The sequence below is a fragment of the Vigna unguiculata genome, chromosome 1, assembly GCF_004118075.2.
Source record: "Vigna unguiculata cultivar IT97K-499-35 chromosome 1, ASM411807v1, whole genome shotgun sequence".
Lineage (NCBI taxonomy): Eukaryota > Viridiplantae > Streptophyta > Magnoliopsida > Fabales > Fabaceae > Vigna > Vigna unguiculata.
Genome location: NC_040279.1, coordinates 6,296,604 through 6,318,695, shown reverse-complemented (window position 1 = coordinate 6,318,695; position 22,092 = coordinate 6,296,604). Strand labels below are relative to the sequence as shown.

The 22,092-nt window shown below is 35.1% G+C and overlaps 1 protein-coding gene across 4 annotated transcripts; it reads left to right on the top strand.

Moving 5' to 3' along the window:
* Window positions 1-9,915: 9,915 nt before the first annotated feature.
* On the top strand, window positions 9,916-21,382 carry LOC114183927 (protein FLX-like 1). Of its 4 annotated transcripts, none has more exons than XR_003604528.1 (7): window positions 9,916-10,707; window positions 11,207-11,370; window positions 11,559-11,641; window positions 13,428-13,546; window positions 17,941-18,710; window positions 20,178-20,239; window positions 21,102-21,382. XR_003604528.1 is itself a non-coding variant. In XM_028071128.1 (4 exons), exons 1-4 carry the CDS (start codon window positions 10,076-10,078, stop codon window positions 13,518-13,520), a joined length of 972 nt encoding a protein of 323 aa, XP_027926929.1. In that variant the 5' UTR covers window positions 9,916-10,075; the 3' UTR covers window positions 13,521-13,930. The 4 variants fall into 4 exon arrangements, 1 of the variants encoding a protein (XP_027926929.1); XR_003604529.1 differs by having other exon boundaries at window positions 17,941-18,734; XR_003604526.1 differs by lacking the exon at window positions 17,941-18,710.
* The last annotated feature ends 710 nt before the right edge of the window (window positions 21,383-22,092 follow it).

The window sequence follows — 22,092 nt, the reverse complement described above, 5'->3', positions numbered from 1 at the left end:
TGGCCAAGTTCTTAATACCCTAAGGCTTTTCAACATTCAATTCACATAACAAAGTTAGCCATCGACTCAGGCTTTATGATGCTCACACGAACCTGCCCGTTCGTGGTCCTATCTCTACGAACCTCCCCGCTCATAGTCCTAATCTACGAACCTGCCCGCCCGTAGTCCAACACACGTGATCCACAAGCTACGTATCTCCCTGCAAGTAACATCTCTCAAGTGTGAGCACGGAACATACGAACCTACCTCGCTCGTATCCCCACACGAGAGCAACTGGATATGAACCTACTCGCTCATACCATCACGTGTTAACCACCATCCATGAACCTACCCGTTCATGGCACAACATCTCCTGATCCACGTCTGCATCAATGTGTACAAACAACGCACATAAACTGCACTAAACTTGCTTGGGCTAGAAGCCTTAGCGCAAGCGACCAGGTCTGTCTCGCTTATGCTAAGCTTCCTCGCTTGAGCGAGCGTGCTACAGGGACTCACTGTGAAGTCTCGCTTAGGCAAGCCTTTCTCGCCTGGGCGAGATTGTCCTTCACCCGAAAAAACAAGGTCTCTCGCCTAGGCGGCGAGACAAGCAAAGCATACATCCCTTCACGACTTCTCGCTTAGGCGAGATACTCTATCGCCCAAAACAGAGCTCTTCGCCTAAGCGAGATGCTCAAGCGGAACCCCACAGTACCCTCGATTTCTCGCTTAGGCATGATACGCTCGCCTGAGCGAGATGCTCGAGTACAAACAAACTCAAGTTTCTACTATTCTTGCCTAGGCGAGCCTTGCTCGCTTGAGCGGAAATAGCAGACATCATCTCTGTTTTAGCATGTAAACACCAAATTTCAAGCCAAAACCCAATCCCAAACCTTACCAACAATCTATTTTGACAAGTCAATCACAAAAGACAAATTATAGACCCAATTAGACTCCCAAAACATGAATATTAGCCACACCCAATCATGCATTGCCGAAACCCTGGTCACATTCATATAAAAACTTAAGGGTTTGCTCAAACAACATCAAAAACAGTCAAGGCTCAATCTAATCACATAAAGCACAACAATTTCATGGCAAGGATAAATTTATTCATGCATGTTACAAAATACACAAAAATTCACAATTATATAGATAAGCGAAAGAACTTTCCTAACCTGGTTTTCCTCTACTCAAAAAGAAAAGAACATTGATAGTTCTTCTTGCCCCAATTTGGATTCCCTTAGTACTCTCCCAACTCAGCTTCCTTAAAGCCTTCTGACTCTCTTTCTTACTCAAAATTTGTCCTCTATTTTCACTCTAGGTTTCAGACTTCAAAAACCCTTCTAATTACCTTATTTTCCCTTTTTATATGGTCCCTAAATATGGTTAATAGCAAAAAAACGAAAAGTGGCATTTTAATGTCTATAATTATCTTTCATAGACCATTATGGGCTGTTTTTCTCAGCTTCCTTGTTTGCCGATTGCCTCTAGGGTTTTCCCACCCTTTCACATTCATATCACACTTATGTTAGCAAAAGAATAATTAAGTCAATTTCATTCCCAGCAAGGTTTGAACACACAACCATGAAATCACAAAGTCAAAGCACAACCAATTCATGTTTCGTGATAATTCTAATAATGCACAAAATAAAATATCATACAATTGGCATACATAGGACTTGAACCCAAGTCCTCTCACACAATCAAGCACTCTCAACCATTTGAGCTAATACTTTTCCACGTCATAACAATTAGCATTAAATGCCATAAAGGATTCTACTACCCGCATTTATTAAATAATTATTTATTTAATTATTTAAATTTCTCGGGTCTTACACTCTACTCGACCCATTGCGATCCCTAGATAAATCTTAGAGCGTTATCTTTATAAGACTTGTTTTATAAGTTACTTCTATTTGAATTTGGATGTATGTTTTAAATAAAGATAAATATGTTTTTAGTCCCTGAAGTATTAGGTCATATTAGAAATGGTCCCTGATCGAAACTTAAGCACTATTTGGTCCCTTTCTTTTCAAAAATATTAATTTTGGTCCTTATTTTTTAACACCGTTAGAATTTATCCTAAGTGGCTAACGATGTTCTAGTTCAGCGTTTATTATGACATGTGTACTAACACATATGTGACACGTGTCATTTTATTTTTAATTGAAATTTCGAATTTTGAATTTAATTATGGACTTTTTAGGAGGTTTTCTTAAAAATAATAAAAATAAAAATAAAAAAGAGAGAGCTAGGAGCTTCTTAGAAAAGCTTCTCTTTCTTCATCAAAATAGAAATAGACTAGGGTGGGTGTGGCAGCTAGGTCGTAATGGGAAAGGACAAATTAGGGATCGAAAATGAGGGAAAGCCATGACTTGGAAACATACTTGAAACGGAAAATGGATTTCACCGGCAATCTCAGAAGAATTGCTCTGATCACTTCCAAATGGAGAAGAAGAAGAAGAGCGTGGTTGTTCATGTCACACAACGTACAATCACAAAGCAAGAAGGGGAACAAGAAGGTTGAACGACTAAAGGAAGGAGGAGAAACTTCGATTGCAGTCGAGGGCACGACAACGGCGTGGTGAGGCGGTGTGGCTCCCAACCATGGTTCCGCGCGTGAAGGAGAATAGAAGAAATTGCACTAGGGAAAAAAAAGGAAGTAGTTGTTAATGGTGACTCTGACTATGACTAGTGTTGTCGAAGACAACCTTGGTCGACAATAGTGGAGACGAAGACGAGTGGTGGCTGATCCTAGTGCCACTTCTTTGAGGATTTCGCGTGACAGAGGATGAATAGAAGGTCTCGAGTGCGAAAAGGATGAAGAATGGAATAGTTTTGACATTAGCGGTAGCGGTGGCACCTTCGAGTTCGCTGCCATGGTGACTTTCTTGGTTTTGTGCACAATGGAAGGGTAGAAGCCTTGGTCCCTTTCTGTTTTGACGACGAAGGAGAAGCTTTTCTGAGAAGTCCCTAGGTTCTCTTTTCTTTGAAGAAAAACCCCCTAAAAATTTATTAATTAGAATGTAGCCTCCATTTTCAAAATTTGAATTTTCAATTAAAAATAAAATATGACACGTGTCACTTATGTGTCAATACACATGTCATATTAGAGATGCTGAACTAGAACATTGTTAGCCACTTACAAGAGATTCTAACGGTGTGAAAAAATAAGGACCAAAATCAATACTTTTGAAAAGAAAGGGACCAAACATTGCTTAAGTTTCGATCAAAGACTATTTCCAATTTGACCTAATACTTCAGGGACTAAAAACATATTTTTCCCTTTTAAATACTATCAATTTCGATTTATGTTTTAAATATATATTTAGTTGTCTTGAGACTACTATTTGGATGTACGTTTTAAGTACTATTTATTTTTTTTATTCTTTTTTGCAATTTTATTTGGATCTCATTTAAAAACTAATAAAATATATTATTTTTAAATATTCACAGGTATGTATCCATGTGTACCCACATGTTTTCTTTTATCTGGGTATTTAGCGTGTAGCAGGGCAAGATTCAGGTAGGATTTTTTCGTGTGGGTCAGGTTGCAGGTAGATACTATCCGCGCCCAACCTGAGTCATTACCATCTCCAATCCAGCCTTTGCAACATCAGACAATCGAAAACCATAACCGCAAAACCCAAGCGGTAGCACCCCAAAATGTTGCAACATAGAAGAAATAGAAAAAATAAAAACCAAGCAAAAAGCAGAAGAATGCAACTAAAACGCACAAAACTCCCTCCCCTTAGATCGTAAGCAGTGTGCTACCCCGAAATAATACTGATTTGGAGCCCCAACGTAGTAAGTACCGACCATGTACCAATCAAAGGCCCACTTCCAAGGGATCAATTTCAAGATGATATGGACTCGTTAGGCCTTACACTATCATACGAGGGAGCGGATGCCTCAACGGTCACATTCCCTCTAAAAGATTTCTACCACCTCAATCATAAGACCTAATGAATCTGTAACTTCAGAGTAGTAGACAATAATTGACAATAGTCCGAATATAAAAAGGGGAGAGTAGGCACTTCATGGGGGGACTTTTTACACACTTGGTTTTTCCAAACGTAATCCAGTCGAATATCGACTGGCTCGTTCCAAAGGTTGACCTCGTCATCGCTACCTTGACAGTACGTCGACAAGAATATACCACATGGTAAATACCATAAGGGTGTAAATCATGAGAACAACAAGAAAGATAAAACATCAACAAACACATAATAGTTCCCCATGTAAATGGAAACAAAACATACCCTAATGGTAGACGGTAAGAAAAGATGAGCCTCAAGCACTAACAACAACACTGGGAAACGTGTAAATGAATGTGCCCTACGGAGAAGACAAAGGAACAATGAAAAAGGAGAAAGTCAAAAATGTGAATTTTTTATGGTAAAAAATTGAGTGCTCTTATCGAAACAAAAAATGCAGCATTAAAGCACTGAGGCCAAAGAATAGTTCCCCTTGACCTTGGGAGTTAACCTTTAATTTTTAGGCAAAGTAGTTACTAAAATAGTAACCAACTAACCAAAATATATCTCTTATACAAAATATTGTTATAAAATATCAACTATTAATAAGACAAACATAGGCTCAATTCCTGGGCCTATAGACTTTAGGTCAACTTTGGGACGTCTTATCCACCTTCAAAAATCAAGTCGGGCCCCAGACAACTAGGACAATACAAAAATAAACCATCAAAGATGTTAAAAAGTTAAAGGAACAATTACTTGTGCAACTCAACATTGATCGTTTGATGAATGACACATATGAGGTAAGGTAAAAGGCAATGATGACCTGTAATGAAATTGTACCGTCCAAAGAATGGCTGACATCAACATGCTCATTTCGATTCTGACTCGATAAATATTTATCATAAAACAACGAGTTTCATTAATTATTTGTAATGGATCGAGGTGACAACCAAGGAATCCGAGCAGGATCTAAGATGAACAAGGAATCCGAGCAAGATCTAGGCTAAATAAGGAATCTGAGTAGGATTTGGGCCGAGCAAGGTTTGGGTCGATCAGGATTTGGGTCGAGCAGTGTTTGGGCCGAATAGGATTTGGGTTGAGTAGGATTTGGGTCGAGCAGGATTTGGGTCGAGCAAGATTTGGGTCGAGCAGAATTTGGGTCAAGCAGGATTTGGGCCGAGTAGGATCTGGCCAAGTTTATCGGCAAAGAGTTAGGATATGGTTTTTGGATATTTCTTATAATGGGAAGATTCCCGACTTTGGGGGAGTGGAGATCATGTATGACTTTTCTTTTTCTATAAATAAAACACTCACTCCTCTAGCAAGGGAAAAATTATTTTGGGCCTTAGTGTTCTTAAGTTGACCTAGGTCGAAAAATTTCTCCTTACATTTTGTCTTTGATGAGCTGAGAAGGAAATTTGTTCCCGATTTTGTTTCCCTAAGATATGAGACCAAAACAGTGGCGCCCACCATGGGGCTGGTAAAATGACGTCCCAACCACAATGACGTGAATAAATCACGATGATAAAGTAGTCCACGATGAAAGCATCAATGGCGAAGTTGGGAAGGGAGAAGAAATGACAAATGTCTTTTTGATTCTCGACGATGAGGGCTCGTGATTACCTCTGATGAGGTTTATGCGGTGGTAGTCTTGACGAAGCTAAATGGAGAGGTGAGCTCTAGGTTGACCTCGAAGCAAGAAGGGGTCCGACAATGGTCAGTCCTAGGTCTACTATATCCTCTTTATAAACTTTTCATTTGTATTAATTTTCCTTATAATCAATAGCTCATGAATTACCCATTTTACAAGGCAACCAAAGAAACTTAAACTCGACTGAAAAGCAGGTTGGCCCCTGCCAAACTAAAAATGCCTAAAGCAGGTCGACCTCTACCAAACCAAAAATGCCTAAAGCAGGTCGACCCGTACAATCTACAAATTTCAGCTTGGCTGGAAGCAGACAATAACCTTTATAAACAAAAACTACCATTATGATTCACTTGTTTTATACTGAGGACTTCATCAGTCTGACCTCACTACGAGCTTGGTCATAACCTCTACGTTAAGGGCTTAATCAGTCCGACCTCGTTACGAGCTTGGTCATAACCGAGGTACGCTAAGGTACTTATCTGACCAACCTCGCTACAAGCTTGGTCATAACCTTAGTACGTTGAGAACTTCATTGGTCTGATCTCACTACGAGCTTGGTCATAACCTTAGTATGCTAAGGACTTCATTGGTCTGACCTCGTTACGTGCTTGGTCATAACCTCAGAACGCTGAGAGCTTCATCGGACTGACCTCGTTACAAGCTTGGTCATAACTTTAGTACGCTAAGGGAATCATCGGATCGACCTCACTACGAGCTTGATCACAACCTCAGTATGCTGAGGACTTCATCGGTCCAACCTCGCTACGAGCTTGGTCATAACCTTAGTACATTGAGAGCTTCATCAGACCGACCTCGCTACGAGCTTGGTCATAACCTCAATACAGTTAGGGCTTCATCAGTCCGACCTCGCTACGAGCTTGGTTATAACCTCAGTACGATAAGGGCTACTTCAGGTCGTCCTCAGCCTAATCATCTATCGGCCGAGTAACTAGAGGACGACCTTTAACACGTGACTTAAAAATATTTCTTTCAAGAAGCTCCTACATTTCGCAAACAAGTTAATTATTTTGCAGGTACAATAAGGCACATCATAACTTATTATGTAGCTAGAGATGAACGCCGCCAAATTTATGAAAAAAGTACAAAACTTACATAAAGACAATGTGAAAGAAAATGAAGACCCAACCTGATACAAGAAGATATAGACGGTTTATGACAACCTTTCATCCCAACAAGTTGAGGACTCAAGGTTGGAGGGTTGTATACCGTCCAGGGAATGGCCGACCTCAACATGCTTATTTCGATTTTGACCCGATAAATATTTATCATAAAACGACGAGTTTCATTAAATATTTGTCATTGGCCGAGGTGACGAGCAAGGAATCCGAGCAAGATCTAGGCTGAATAAGGAATACGAGCAGGATTTGGGCCAAACAGGATTTGGGCCGAGCAGGATTTGGGCCAAATAGGATTTGGGACGAGCAGGATTTAGGCCAAGCAGGATTTGGGCCGAACAGGATCTGGGCCGAGTTTCTCTACAGAGAGTTAAGATATGATTATTGGATATTTCTTATAACAGGAAGATTCTCGACTTTGGGGGGAGTGGAGATCATGTATGACTTTTCTTTTTCTATAAATAAAACACTCACTCCTCTAGCAGAGAAAAAACTATTTTGGGCCTTAGTGTTCTTAAGTTGACCTAGGTCGAGAAAGTTCTCCTTACATTTTGTCTTTGATGAGCTTAGAAGGAAAATTTTTCCTGATTTTGTTTTATATGAGACTAGAACAGAAACGATAGGAAACAAGAAGGGCACATAAAAATGTTGTTTTAAAGGATTGAGATTTTCATCAATATTATCCAATTAGGAACTAATTGCAGGTAACGAGATATAGGACCAGTATTGACAACCTTTCCATCCTCAAAGCTCGACAACTCAAAGATTAGAGAGCTGTGTGATTATCATGACCCCAACTTGAGCTTCTAGTGGACTTGGCGTAATAAGGGTCTTTCTTCCTGCACTTCTAAAATTTCTTCTACACCTCCAAAATTTCTTTAAATTCTAAAAAAAACTTTGACCATTTAAGGAAACCCATGGACATCACACCCCCAAAATTACTTTCGGAAGTCATATATTTTGACTTCCGGAAGTCAAAATATATCACCGGAGGTCAACTTCCGGAAGTAAAAACATATCACCAGAAGTCAATTTCTAGAAGTCAAAATGTATCACCGAAAGTCGACTTTCAGAAGTCAAAATATATCACCGGAAGTCCACTTCTGGAAGTCAAAAATTTATTACAGGAAGTCGACTTTCGAAAGTCAAAAAACATTATCGGAAGTCGACTTTTGGAAGTCAAAAAATTAATTTTATTGAAAATATTTTTTATTCTTTTTAAAATATATGTTTTCTAACTTTTATTTTATTTTATTTTTTAAAACACATATTAAAAGTATTAAAAATTATAAATATATAAGTTTAAAAGGAAAATTACTTTAGAAAACACAAAATAAGTAAAAAAATGCTCAATAAAAAATTAAAAAATAAAATTGAAAAATAATTTAAATTAAAATAATAAAACTTTAAATTTTAAAAAATGAATATATATATATATATATATATATTCATTTTTTAAAATTTAAAGTTTTACTATTTTAATTTAAATTATTTTTCTATTTTATTTTTAATTTTATTGATATTATTATAATTATTTTATTTATATATATTATATATTTAATGTGTATAGTATTTTATATTTGTTTTTAATTTTTTTTTAAATTTAAATATTTAATTTTAATCATATTTTTAGAATTTTTTCAATTATATATTTTTTTGTATTTTTAAATTTAAATTTATTTTAATATAAATTATTAAAAATTTAATAGAAATTAAAAAAACATAAAAAAAATCATATTTAAAATAACACACACACACACACACATACATATATATATATATATATATATATATATGTAAATAATGAAATTTAAATTTAAAAAAACGAATATAATATATATATATATATTTTTTTTTTCTTTTTTAATTTAAAGTTTTATTATTTTAAAATCAATTTAAATATTAAATAAAATTAAATGAAGCAGAATAATTTTTTTATTTATTTTTTATTTAAAGTTTAATATTATTTTAATTTTACTTATTTTTATTTTTATATTTATTTTTCATTCTATTAAATAAAAATAAAATTATATATATTAATATATTTTTTATTTTTAAAATATATATTAAGAAATATGAAAACATAAAAAATAAATAAAACAATAAATAATAAACTAAAAAAACAATTAAAAGTTAAGAAAACATAAATTTTAAAAAAGAATTACAAATATTTAAAAGAGAATTAATTTTTTGATTTCCGGATGTCGACTTCCGGTACTAATTTTTGACTTTCGGAAGTCGACTTCTGGTAATACATTTTGACTTCTGGAAGTCGACTTTCGGTGATACATTTTGATTTCTGGAAGTCTACTTCCGGTGATATATTTTAACTTCCGAAAGTCGACTTTCAGTTATATATTTTGACTTCCGGAAGTCAACTTCCGGTGATATATTTTGACCTCCAGAAGTCATATATTTTGATTTTCGGAAGTCGACATCCGGAAGTAATCTTGGGAGTGTGATGTCCGTGAGTTTTCTTAAATAGTTAAAAGGTTTTTTGGAAATTTAAAAATATTTTGAAGGTGTAGAAAAAATTTTGGAGGTGCAAGAAGAAAGATCCTAATGTTTATTAACTTAGAGATGGAGACGATGTTCGAGATCCGACCCATAATCATGATTTTATCTTTGGGCCAATGATCAACTAACTAGTCAGGACCTATAAGACCCGCACGGGGCGAAGCCGACCTGGGTAATAGAAGAAGTGTAGACAGATTTATACTGAATTTTAGGCATAATTTGTTAATAGAAACAAGATAATACTAGAAAACCGAACTAGTATATCGGGAGCATGAACCCGATTAGTTAAACAAAAGCCGGGACATCCCAAAATATTTTGATAGACTGTAACAAAAATCCGGATGAGTCTTGTAATGGTCTTTTTGCTATAAATAAAGAAAAAACTCCCACGACGAGAGACCAACAAGTTTTTTGACCTAAGTAACTATTTGAACTCTGCTAAAGAGTTTCATATTAATTGTTCTTCGCTTAAGGCGTTAGGTTTTTTTCTCAGGAACACAGTAGTATAAAAGATTAAAGTTACGATAACAACAGATGACAAAAATCATGAAAAATAAGAAAATAAATACGATGTAGCAGAGATTCCAAAGGATTGAAAAAAATAATATTATTTTTGCATATTGATATAACACGAAAAGTATCAGAGGTCCCTGAGGACCATTCCTTATTTCATGCACACTACATTCCGTACGCAACGGCGTCGTTTTGCATACCCTAACCCCGATTCCTCCTCGAAAAGCTCTAATATTGAACGTATCCACATTCCCAATTTCACTCGCTTTCCCTTTTCTTCCACTGTTCTTAGTTAAACTATGTCGGGCAGAAACCGAGGGCAACCCCTTCATCCTCCGCATGCCGCGGGGCTATCGCCGCCAATTCACGACCACCCGGTGTTCGGCGCTCGGGCCCATCACCATCTAGTGGGACCCATTGTCCCGCCCCATCCCCACCCCGCGCTTCTGGAAGACTTCCGGGACTCGCAGCTAGGGCTGGGCCCACGCGGGCCCATTCCGCTTCACCCGGCGGCGATAATCGAGGAGCGTCTCGCGGCCCAGCACCAGGACATTCAGGGCCTTCTGGGCGACAACCAGAGGCTCGCCGCCACCCACGTGGCCCTCAAGCAGGAGCTAGAGGCAGCCCAACACGAGCTCCAGCGCGTGGCGCACTTCCGAGACTCGCTCCGGGCAGACACAGAGGCCCGCATGAGGGAACTCTACGACAAGTCGGCCCAGCTCGAGGCCGAACTCCGGGCCACCGAGGCCTCCCGGGCCGAGCTCCTCCAGGTCCACGCCGACATCAAGGAGCTCACAGCAGTCCGTCAGGACCTGTCCGGACAGGTGCAGGCCATGACGCAGGACTTGGCCCGCATGACTGCCGATGCCAAACGGCTGCCGGCGCTCAGGGCCGATGTGGAGGCCATGAAACAGGAGTTGCAATGTGCAAGGTAGTGGCTTTGTCTCAATCTGGTGCAATATTGTGGATTGTGCTTTAATTGTGATCAAGGTTTTAAATTACACATAGTAAACCTTGGCTGTGGTTATTTTCCAAAGAATTATGTTATTTTTTGCGTAAAATTGTCCAACAATTTTCTTACTGTAGTGATAGAGAATATGAGAAATGAGAAAAACATATAAAACTAGGAGAGGAGATGAATGAGGCGATGGATGGGTGGGGATAAAACAACTAGTTGTTGTCGCTTGAATAACACAACTCTGATTTTGAATTATGTAGCTATTCATTAGAGTTTGCGGTAAAAGCTGAATCCTTTATGTGGCAGTTGACAATATATCCACTGAAGGAATTTTTTGAATGCATATTTCTTATGACTATAGAATGTGGGTTGAATGGTGAATATATAGCTGGTGGCTTTAAAGAGGGGTACTGGGATGCTGAGCCGATGTTAATGTTGTTGGTGTTGTTTTAAATTGTCTATTGGCTTTTAGGGCTGCCATTGAGTATGAGAAGAAGGGATTTGCTGAAAACTATGAGCATGGTCAAGTGATGGAGAAGAAGTTGGTTGCAATGGCTCGGGAGATGGAGAAGCTTCGTGCGGAAATTGCGAATGCAGAGAAAAGAGCACGGGCTGCTGCGGCGGCTGGGAATCCAGGTATGCATCCTTTTTGCATGATGTAGTCTTGATGAGTTAACTAACTGCAATTTGTGACGTAAAATGGTATTGGGTCTACTTCTAGTTCCACTTTTTTTATGACTCTTTTGTTTTCTTGTCTTAAGATATCATTGTTTTGGCCTACTAATGCTCTTCTTTGTTTCCTGTCCTTTGCTTTGATTTTGTAGGCCCAGGGTATAATGCAAATTATGGCAATGCTGATGCTGGATACGCTGGAAATCCTTACCCTGGAATTTATGGCATGAATCCAGTAAGTTTTGTTGCATCTCAAATGTATCTTAACTGAGTGGATCAGTCTGAATTAAAAGGGGTTTTCTTTTCTCAGTAAATACTTCCATAGTTCCATCTGTGGTTTCTTGGGAAATCTGTATGTTGTTTGTTTGGTACTTAAGTTGGACCGTTTCAATGGACATTCATCAGTGAAACCTTGAATAAGTTGATTCTTGCTCACATGTAATTATCATTGAATATTATGATATTTTCATTAGGTCTGTAGTTATCAGTACAGTACAGTGGAGTTGGAGGGGCTAATGTCAAAAATGCTATTGCAGGATGGGATCTTATGATCCTTGTTATGATTACACAATTTTATTTTATTTCGTACCCTTTGTGAATTCTGGACCTTGGTGGTATGAGTAGGATCTTCATTTTTACTTCTTTGCTCATCTCAGACCCGGTCACGAACCTAGGTGAATACAAATAGCACCCCGATTTATTCTTATGTCCTGCAACAACAGTACAACATATTTAAGAATGGTATGACAACATTGATTAACATGGTTAGTTGAATGAAGATAGAAATGATGTACTGGAGAGGAAATATGTTGAATCATGAATAATTTCGTATAGTGAACAGTAAGATTCATAATAATTCCAAAGAATGTAAAATATACTTAAATATAAGGCACAAAAATGCAATGATACTAAATTTACATTTTACTTATAGCCCATTTGTATTCTCGTCCTGAGAGAATTACCTTGAAGGGGATGGAACTGTTGAGTCAGGAGAGGAGGGAAGGGAGAGTTAGTTGGGGACAGGTAGAGCAGTTAGTTTAGAAGAATTAGTAATAAATAAATAGGGAGAATAAGGCTTTCATAGCACCAAAAGCTTTGTAAGGAAGTGGAAACCATTGGAGGAAAAGTTTTTGCCTTTGTTCTGTTCAATATCACTCAATCAGGAAAAAAAATAGTTTTTCTTTTCATAATCACAACTATGTGTTCCCAACACTCATTACCACCTGATCTAATCAGCATGTTGCTATATTTGATCTATTATTTTAGTCAGTACAGAATTGCCAATTGGTTATCTTTGTGTGACCACTATGTTTTATAACTTGTTCTGGTATTTGAACCATGGTCAAAAAGGTAGTAATTAAATTTATATTTGAGTAAAATTGTAAGAAATCAAGATATAAAAAATTGTCAATTAATAGATACAACTAAATAATATTTGTTATTGGATGAAAGTAATAATAGTTTGACTAATTTATACTTTTGTGTAATCCTTAAAAATAATTTATACTTATATGTAATCCTTAAATGTAGTCTATATCAATGTGTAATCCTTAAATATGGTTTATGCATGTGTAGTTCTTAAATATAATTTATACTAATTATGTATAATCCTTCAATATAATGCTTAGACATATTTTCTAATTTATCTTAAAAATATATTAAATAAACTAAAAAATATAATATTTTTAAAATTTGAAAAATAAAACAATTCTGGTTTTCAGCACAGGTTTAGATTGCTTTTGTCAGTTCATTACTAGTTCTCACTGATTTTGATATGATCTGGTTTTGGGAGTTAATATACTGATCACTAGACTGGTTTTCACTTGAATGAATTGGCTAGTCCGGTTTAGTCTTTAAGCCAGTGGGTGATGAAGTTGTATTGTATAGCTTGCAAATTGCTTGGTTTGTTTATTGTCCTAAAAGTATTCGATTGTATGTATATATTATATTGTATATGGTTGAAATTATTGTCTGGAGTATTGATTTGGATATTGTTCTTTGCTAAAACTGGCAAATTTCAGGTACAGTCTGGAGGGGAGAATTTTCCTCAGTATGGACCAGGGCCTGGGGCTTGGGGTGCATATGACATGCAGCGAGCTCAAGGACACAGATAGATTCCTGTTAAGCAATCATATAACTGGTATCTTGGGTTGCAACTTTCTAGATGATTGCTTGATTCATCTACTAATGAATGTTGTGGGAAATTGTCTTTTAGGAGGTCTTTGAAGTTGTACTTTAAAAAGCTCACATGTAGGTTGATGATGTTGTAGATGATGGTTGTCTATGGTGTCAAATAAGGGACATTTTGTTTTGTTATCTTGTTTTTGTGGTGTGGCTCTCATGTCAATCTTGGTTCTTTAAATTATGTCTTTTTGCATGGTTTCTTTAATTTCTATCTGGTATACTTATTTGGAGGTTGCTCTTTGTCAAAAGTATGAACCTATCATTGGATTTTATGTAAATATTAGCAAATTGTTAGCCATCACTGCCTCCTTGGGAGGAAAAGATAAGTTGTTTTTCTATCCCTTCTTTTCACTTAATGTGCTTTGTAGTTAGTGATTTGAATTTGCTCAAGGAGTCAAGGTATACGATCTCTGTTGGAGCCGTTAAGTATCAGCTTCTCTGTGATCATCACCAGCACAGAAGCAAACTATAGTTGCTGTGTAATATTCTTTCTAGGAAGCATTCTGAAACTGCTCAAGAAAATGAAATATCTGTTGGACCTCTTGTCAGTGAAGAAAATGAAAATATTTGCTAGATCGTGCCTTAACATACAAATGAAGATTCTATCTTTGTACATTTCTATTCTTTGTAACTATATGTTATATATAAACTAGAGTCTTATAAATGCTTCTTTAACACTTGCTTTGACTTTAAAAATCAAGAATTATTTTATTGATATCAATCACAAATTACATTCTCATCATCTCTATTTGCAATAGCCAAAACCTTTTAAAAAACGAAATAGAAGTATGCTGAAATATATGGAAAGATTATGAAGATATTTTTTTCCTATTTCCTATGTAAGTATTGATAATATTTTTTATCCTTATAATATGCTAATTACAACACATTAGTCTCTCAAGAAGAATTTGAAGAAATTCTCTTTCATTATTCACTTTTATTTATCTCCCCCTTCCCTCTGCCTCATCGTAACTTACTCAAAACCCCAATAAAAGGTCAATTCAAATGCAGTGAGCATTAAGCTATCCCTCTGTGAAAAGTAGGATGACTTGTATATCCCTATTACATTGCCATTCCTATGACCTTTTCATGCATTTATCCATATGTTTGGCTACAGGATTTCTATTAATAATTATGTCCACATACTGTCTCCAAGCAAACATTCTAGTCCTGTCATAGCATTCATTCCCGAGTACAGTGTAATATGAGGAAAAAAATACTTTATTAAAGGAATGAAGGTTTTTTATGCTAATACTAGGGGGAAAGAGGCATTCCATGCCTATATGTATTTAAAAGAAAATAAATAATAATAGAAGTTAAATAATAGAAGTGGGTAGTTTCCAGAACACAGTTAGAAGTAAGTGTGGTTACAGGGATAAGATTGAGATTTATTGGGGTAACATAAGGTTATAAAATAGAGCACAAAATCTATAAACAACAACCGCATATCCCTATATATATATATATATATAGAGAGAGAGAGAGAGAGAGAGAGAGAGAGAGAGAGAGAGAGAGTTATAGATTAAAGAGATCTGTGTATTGGATGACATTCTAGCTTTTACTGTCTCTCTTCCTCTGGTGGCAATGCTTAAAATAAAAAATTGCTTCCATTTTTATATTAATGAAATCAAAAGCAAATTGAAACAAGATGTAACTCTACTTTTGTCCACCATTCAATTTAACATTTAGGGCCCATGACTTGTCACATCTTTTGCTTTCAAATATTTTGTTTCATTTATTGATGAATATTTTAGATGTACTTGAATAATTTTTAATGGAAGATTGATATGATCTTTTGTCTATCTTTAATGAAAAAAGAATCAGTTTGTACTAGTTATAAGAAAATTGAAGAAAACGATAATGGCAAAGAATATTTTTCATGTGATTTTTCTAGCCATTTTAAGTTCACATGGAATTTTACATCACTCTACTTGTTTTCATACATCTTAGCAAAATGGTATAACACTTAGGTAGAACTCCAAGTACCTTATCACTAGGTGTTAATGTACCAGTTCATCACTAGGGTGATGTTATACTTAATATACATTTCCTTATCAATAGAATGTCCTCTTTTTCTCTTAAACAAAATCCTTATTCCATTTGTTTACATATGAACATCTGGTGAAAGGATTAGTGACAAAAGTGTCACAGATTATGGTACTGCTTTGGTGCCATGTTGAGGAGAGAAAAACTGAGAAGGAATATAATGAATTCTGTGTGTTGGGTATACACACGAGTATTCTTAATTATAATAAAGAACATATACAATAATAAGGAATAAAATCAATATTGAATAGTGGGAAATATTTGGTAAGAATACTATCATATCATATCACCCTATTTAATATAAGAATACTATAACATGTCATACCACCCTATTTAAGATAAGAATACTATATAATATCATATCATATCTCGTATTATTGGAATGCAGTGATCTGCATTATGAAGTATATATTAAAGTTGCACATAGAAAAAGGTTTGTTATATGGTTACAATAATCACACTCTTGCTGTGGTAATAGATGCAAATTGGGCTTATAAGAATACTATATCATATCATATCTCCTTGTATTATTGGAATGCAGTGATTTGCATTCTGAAGTATATTAAAGTTGAGCATGGAAAATGTTTGTTATGTGGTTACAATAATCACACTCTTGCTGTGGTAATAGATGCAAATTGGGCTGGATCTCCTAAGGAGATATTGTGTTTTTATTGGGAACAACTTGATCAACTGGAAAAGCAAGAAGCAGATTGTAGTATAGTGTAAAAATAGGATATAGAGCTATGACCTCTGGCACCACACTTATTTGCCTCAATTAGTTGCTTAAAGAATTGATATTTGGAGAGTTCACACAAACGATTCTTATTTGTAATAACCAAGCTGCCCTACATATTTTGTCAAGTCCAGTATTTTATGAGAGGACTAAAGATATTGGGGTAGATTGTCACTTTATCCAAGAAAAGATTGTATCTAGAGGCATCACCACTCAATCTGTTAACTCTAATGATCAGTTGGCAATTGTCTTCACTAAATTATTGTGGGGTCCTAGAATATATTACACTAGTAACAAGCTTGGTTCATATGATTTATGTGTCCGCATGAGGGGGAGTATTAAGTGTAACTAAATATATGTACCTTGGCCCATCTTTTTGTATCTTCTTTGTATGAGACACTTATATACATGCTCCTATGTTGTAATACTCATAGAGAGATTATTTTTGTCTCTTCACCATATATCTAAAAAAATCACATAGTTATATGCGCTCATTATCGTCATAAAAATGGAATAGCCGAAAGAAAGTGCCGACATATTGTTGATATTGGTCTCGCTCTTCTCAGCCAAGCTTCCTTACCTCTGAAGTACTGGGATCATGCTTTCATCATTGCAGTTTTTCATTAATAGATTACTGTTTGCATTTTTGAACTTTTCTGTATCCTATACACATCTTTTACACACTGCACCTGATTATGGATTTTTCAGGGCTTTCTGATGTGTATGTTTTACGTTACCCTGGCCATACACTTCTTACAACCTGGCTTTTGATTCTCTAGAATGTATCATTCTTGTGTATTCAACATCTCAAAATGGTTAGAAGTGTTTGTCTCATTCTGGCAGGATATACATATCTAAAGATGTGCTTTTCAGTGAAAACAGATTTCCATATCCTGAGCTTTTCACACCAGCTTTACAACAACCTACTTCTTCCCCAGTTATTTGATCCGTTATTCCTACTATTTCATCTACTCAATTACCTACGATTACTGCACCTTCTTCATTGCATTCTACTGCACCTTTATCTACTAATCTTTGTCACTACAACCTCTTCACCCCTTTCTAGTCTAATTCCTTCACTGTTTCTCACACTGAAATTTCTCCTCCTTCTAGACCTTCCAATACCAACCCTATGCAAACCAGATCAAAATCTGGTGTAGTGAAACCTTATATTCATCCTACTCTTCTTGCTGCTGATCTTGCACTTAAAAAAACCATCAAACAAGCTCTTTGTTATCCACATTGGTTCTCTGCTATGAAAGAAGAATTTCTTGCTTTACAATGCAATAAAACCAGGACTCTTGTTCCTGTTCCTCACATAGAACTGCCATAGGATGCAAATGGGTTTTTAGAGTTAAAGAAAATTCTGATGGTACTCTACAAATATGTATATCATGGTTGTTTACTAAGGGTTTCAATCAGCAACCTGGATTTGATTTTACAAAGACTTTTTCACCCGCTATGAAGCCTGTCTCTATTTGGATTATTCTTATATTGGTGGTCTATTTTTCAATCATATAACTGACTTTTCTGTTTTTTCCTTTGTAACGGTTGCAATTGTCTAATTACAGGTTTCTGTAAGAGAGAATTGCAACTCTTTTTTCTGTGCGTATGCGTTCATTTAGTATCAGCTTTTCACTCAATAAAGAGAGATCACTCAGGTGCCTTTTATCATATTTATTCTCCAGTCAGTTTTTGAGACAATCTCACGACAATGACCTCACAAATGCAACAGAAAAGAAGGAAAATAGTTTCTCCTCAAGCACAATTCTTCCTTTGTTCCTCTCATTTTATTTTTTAATTGGTTCTACTGAGTAGAGACCCTTAGACTCATTTTCCTCGGTTTCTTGTGTAGCTAGGAAGTGAAATGCCATTTTCTCCAGTACCATCCTCTTACTAAAGTATTATGGTATAGGTTTGACAGCTCATTTTTGAGCTGGCTACAGCTATGATTCAAATTTCACTGGATCCCTATTTTCTCCAATAAAATTTATTTTTCTATGGAAATTTCTCCCTTTTATGGTCACATGCCTGTTTATGCCTACATATTATCCTGTACAGCACCTCTGGAATGATTTAGGTTTGTAATTGATATACTGGAAGCTCACAAGACGGAGGTAAAAGAATAAGGGGTTTCCTTTTGGTCAAGCTTCAGTTGTGATGTGAAACTCAATTCCTGTTTTATCGTTTTCAAGTTTTCTGAGTGAGGTTTCATTCAAGAAGAGATGTTCTCCTTTGGGAATTTTTCTATTTTGAAGCAGCTAAGTGTATTTTTAGCTTGATCTATTCTGCTAGCTTCACATACTCAACACTGGAGCCAAAGGACGGGAGTCTTAGTTGAGTAAGTTACGCAGCTTTCTGAATGGTAAATTCCTTGGCGTATTTTACCTTTCCTTATTCCATGATGGCTTTTAATGTAGGAAATGCCAGTTTAGCTATTCAAACTTAGGTTATGCTAATGCTTCTTTGTAGTGGATTTAGTCTAGTCTGTTGATTGAATAGTTTCTGCCCATTTAATGTTCTTACTATGTTAGATCAAAGTTCTGCTTGGATCGGGTGAACTGGTTTGTGTTTGTTTAGATGACAGATCCATTTCTAGGTGTTTTAACTATTAAGTTCAGAAGCATGACAAGTCATCTTAGTACAAATAAATCCTTTATAACATTTTACTCTGTCTTATCATGTATAAAGAAGGATGTGAAAATCATTAGTGTGAATTAACCTTATTGTCAGTTCAGATCTAGCAATTATGGCCATGCTATTAACAAACATTCCTTGTTAAGTTATTATTCCAAAGATTTAGTGAATTTGCATGATTTTTTTCTAGAAATTCTTAAGTTTGTAGAGGAATTTGATGTTGCTTGTTGCTTTTTTTTTTTGGTGGAATTGATTTTTTAAGAGAATAGGTACTGAAGAAATTGCTTTTTAATAACTGAGTATGCTGTTGAAAGCCACTCTGTAATGTGTAGGAACCATGATTCCAGAAAATGACCAAAATGAGAGTGGTCATAAATTTGAAATGTTTATGCATGTTTTCCTTGAATCAAAGAAATTTTGTATTGCAGTTAATAAGAGATTATTCTTAAAAGCATATAGTTGTATAAATGAGCTAATAAGGGTAAAGATGACATTTCCTCCAAAAATAGGGTATCGTGACAATTATATAGTTGAAAGTTATAGTCCCACTGGAACAACATTGTGGGAACATTGTTAAGAAAACATTTCCAGGAAATTTATTTCTTAGGAATGTTAATTTTTAAATAATAAAACAAACATTCCCAATTTTAGATTCATAAGATACTAACCATTTTTAGTATCAAACGGACCCTTGAGGTTATTAATGAAATAACCACTGGATTCAGATTAGTGTTCTGTTTTGGGACTCAGTAATGTCATTGTAGGATTGGGATTTGAACCACGCTATGAAGGAATCTATCAATACTACCAATGAAGTATGGGAAATAAGGCGTCAACGAGAGCACCCAATGTTGCATAGATGACAATGTTGGAACATAGAAGTGAACATACAAGAATATGAAGATTAGGAGGAATGAGTATATTGGCAAGAAAATAGGAGTTACACTTATTGAGGAAAACATGGTACACTCTGTCAGGATTCTGATAATATGGACTTTGGAGAATAAGAGTAATTAGAGTATTTAGATAGTATTAAGGACCTAGGTTTCAGTGCTCTGAATTGATTCATGTACCTTATTCTTTGTTGCTATTGTTGTATACTCATGTATTTGTTTTATTTAATGATTATCTTCTTTAGCACCTAATGACATGTAATTATTTTTGTATCTAGGGCTGTGAATTTTGGGCCCGAACATTGTGCCCTGACTCTGATTCCATCATTCAGATCTGCAGGTACGTTCTATTTGCACCCTGTAAATTTTTCTCTGCCTTTTTTAATCAGTTCTCACTACCATCCCCAGTTATTTCATCTATTATTGTTCCTACTATTTCATGTATTCAATTACCTACAACTACTGCACCTTCTTCATCGCATTGTACTGCACCTTTATCTAATGAATCTGTCACTACATCCTCTTCAATAGTATCTCCTTTGTTAACACCTTAGAAAAGAAAAAAAAAAACGAAATATGAAATAAATTTACCCATAAACTAAAATTATCCTATGCATGAACTAAAAGTAATTTTTTAGAGAAATTAATATGAAGAATTCTTACTAACTATTTATTAGTTAAGGTAATTTTAGTTTATGAAAAAAAAAATTCATAACAGGACCATAATCTATATCCATTCTAGATATGTGAAGCGAATACGTTGTGCAGTTCATTGTTCCTGCTTAAATTACTCGTGTCTTTACGTTTACGTCAACAAAAGCTTTAGGGGATGTGCTCATTTATGGTCATTTACTTTAGAGGAAAAGATTGTTTGATACTATTGGACACTTGTATAGAGGTAAAATAGTCATAAAAAAGTAACCTATTGTATTTGTAAAGAAAAGAAGTAAGTGAAAAAGTAACGAAGGATAATGTTAAATGATTGTAAAAAAAATTATGAGTGTTAAAATACCATTATCCTTTACTCTGAAGCACAAACAATGAGAGAATGGCTTTGGTTGGGCGACACACCCTTAACACAGCCAAAAATTGGAGTGTATGATTCGTTATCCTGTTTTGAGTATATTAAAATATTTGTATCTCACCTTCTTACTTAATAGTACAAGAAAAGATAAAAGCTTACATAAGACTTGATGTGTCAGTGAATGAGAATATGCATGGTGGTGACAAAGGAAGATATCTGAAAAGCTACTGAAAAAGAACTCCAGTTGGGGAAGCAGAACAAAATTATAGAGCAAACCAAAGAAAAGAAGAATATACTGGGAGTCTTATTTCCATGATATGAGGGCTAAAGTACAAATTTAACATCTTCATCATTTGTACTTGTTACTGATTGTTGAGATTCAGGATGTTTGGTTTTTATGCAGTTAGTCACTAAATTTATGGTGTAATTAGTTTGGTTCGTTTGTTCGTCCTTTAAAAACTGACATGTTCCTCTTTTGAAAAAAAAAAATCATTAAAAAAAATCAAATGTTATGGTGAGTTATGGTGAAGTTTTTGAAAAATTAAATTTTATGGCTTTATATGGTACCTCATTTTCAAATGTGACATTGAATAAGATTGCAAAGTTGAGATATTAAATTTTAAGTGAGAATTGTTTCTCTTTAGTTACAAATTGTTGTGGGTTTTATTATGCGATACAAGAATCAAGTATGAGAAACGTTTGGAGGATTGAAGCAATCAACGTAAAACTTCTGTAATTGTTATCGTTGGTAAGTAAAGATTAAGTACTCGTGTAAATGAGAAGTGAATTTTAAAATATAATATTCATTAAAACTTAATTAATTTGTTCATGATAATATGTTCCATCCAAAACAAATGATTAAACAAAACAAATGATTAAAGATTTCTTAACAATATTTATAAGAGAAATCAAAATATACAATTTGAAAAGTCAATTTTAATTTTTAGATTATGTCATTCACAGATACAATACATATATAATAATAAGACAATACGTTTATTAAAATCATTAATAATATGTATATTGAAAGTGTAAAATGTGAATCTAATTAAAATTATATATATATTAAATATTATGAACATAAAAAATTATAAATTATTATCATCAGTTTTATAAATTAGATATTTTATTAATGATACGTAATATTTTTGGCATTGGGATAGCCATTC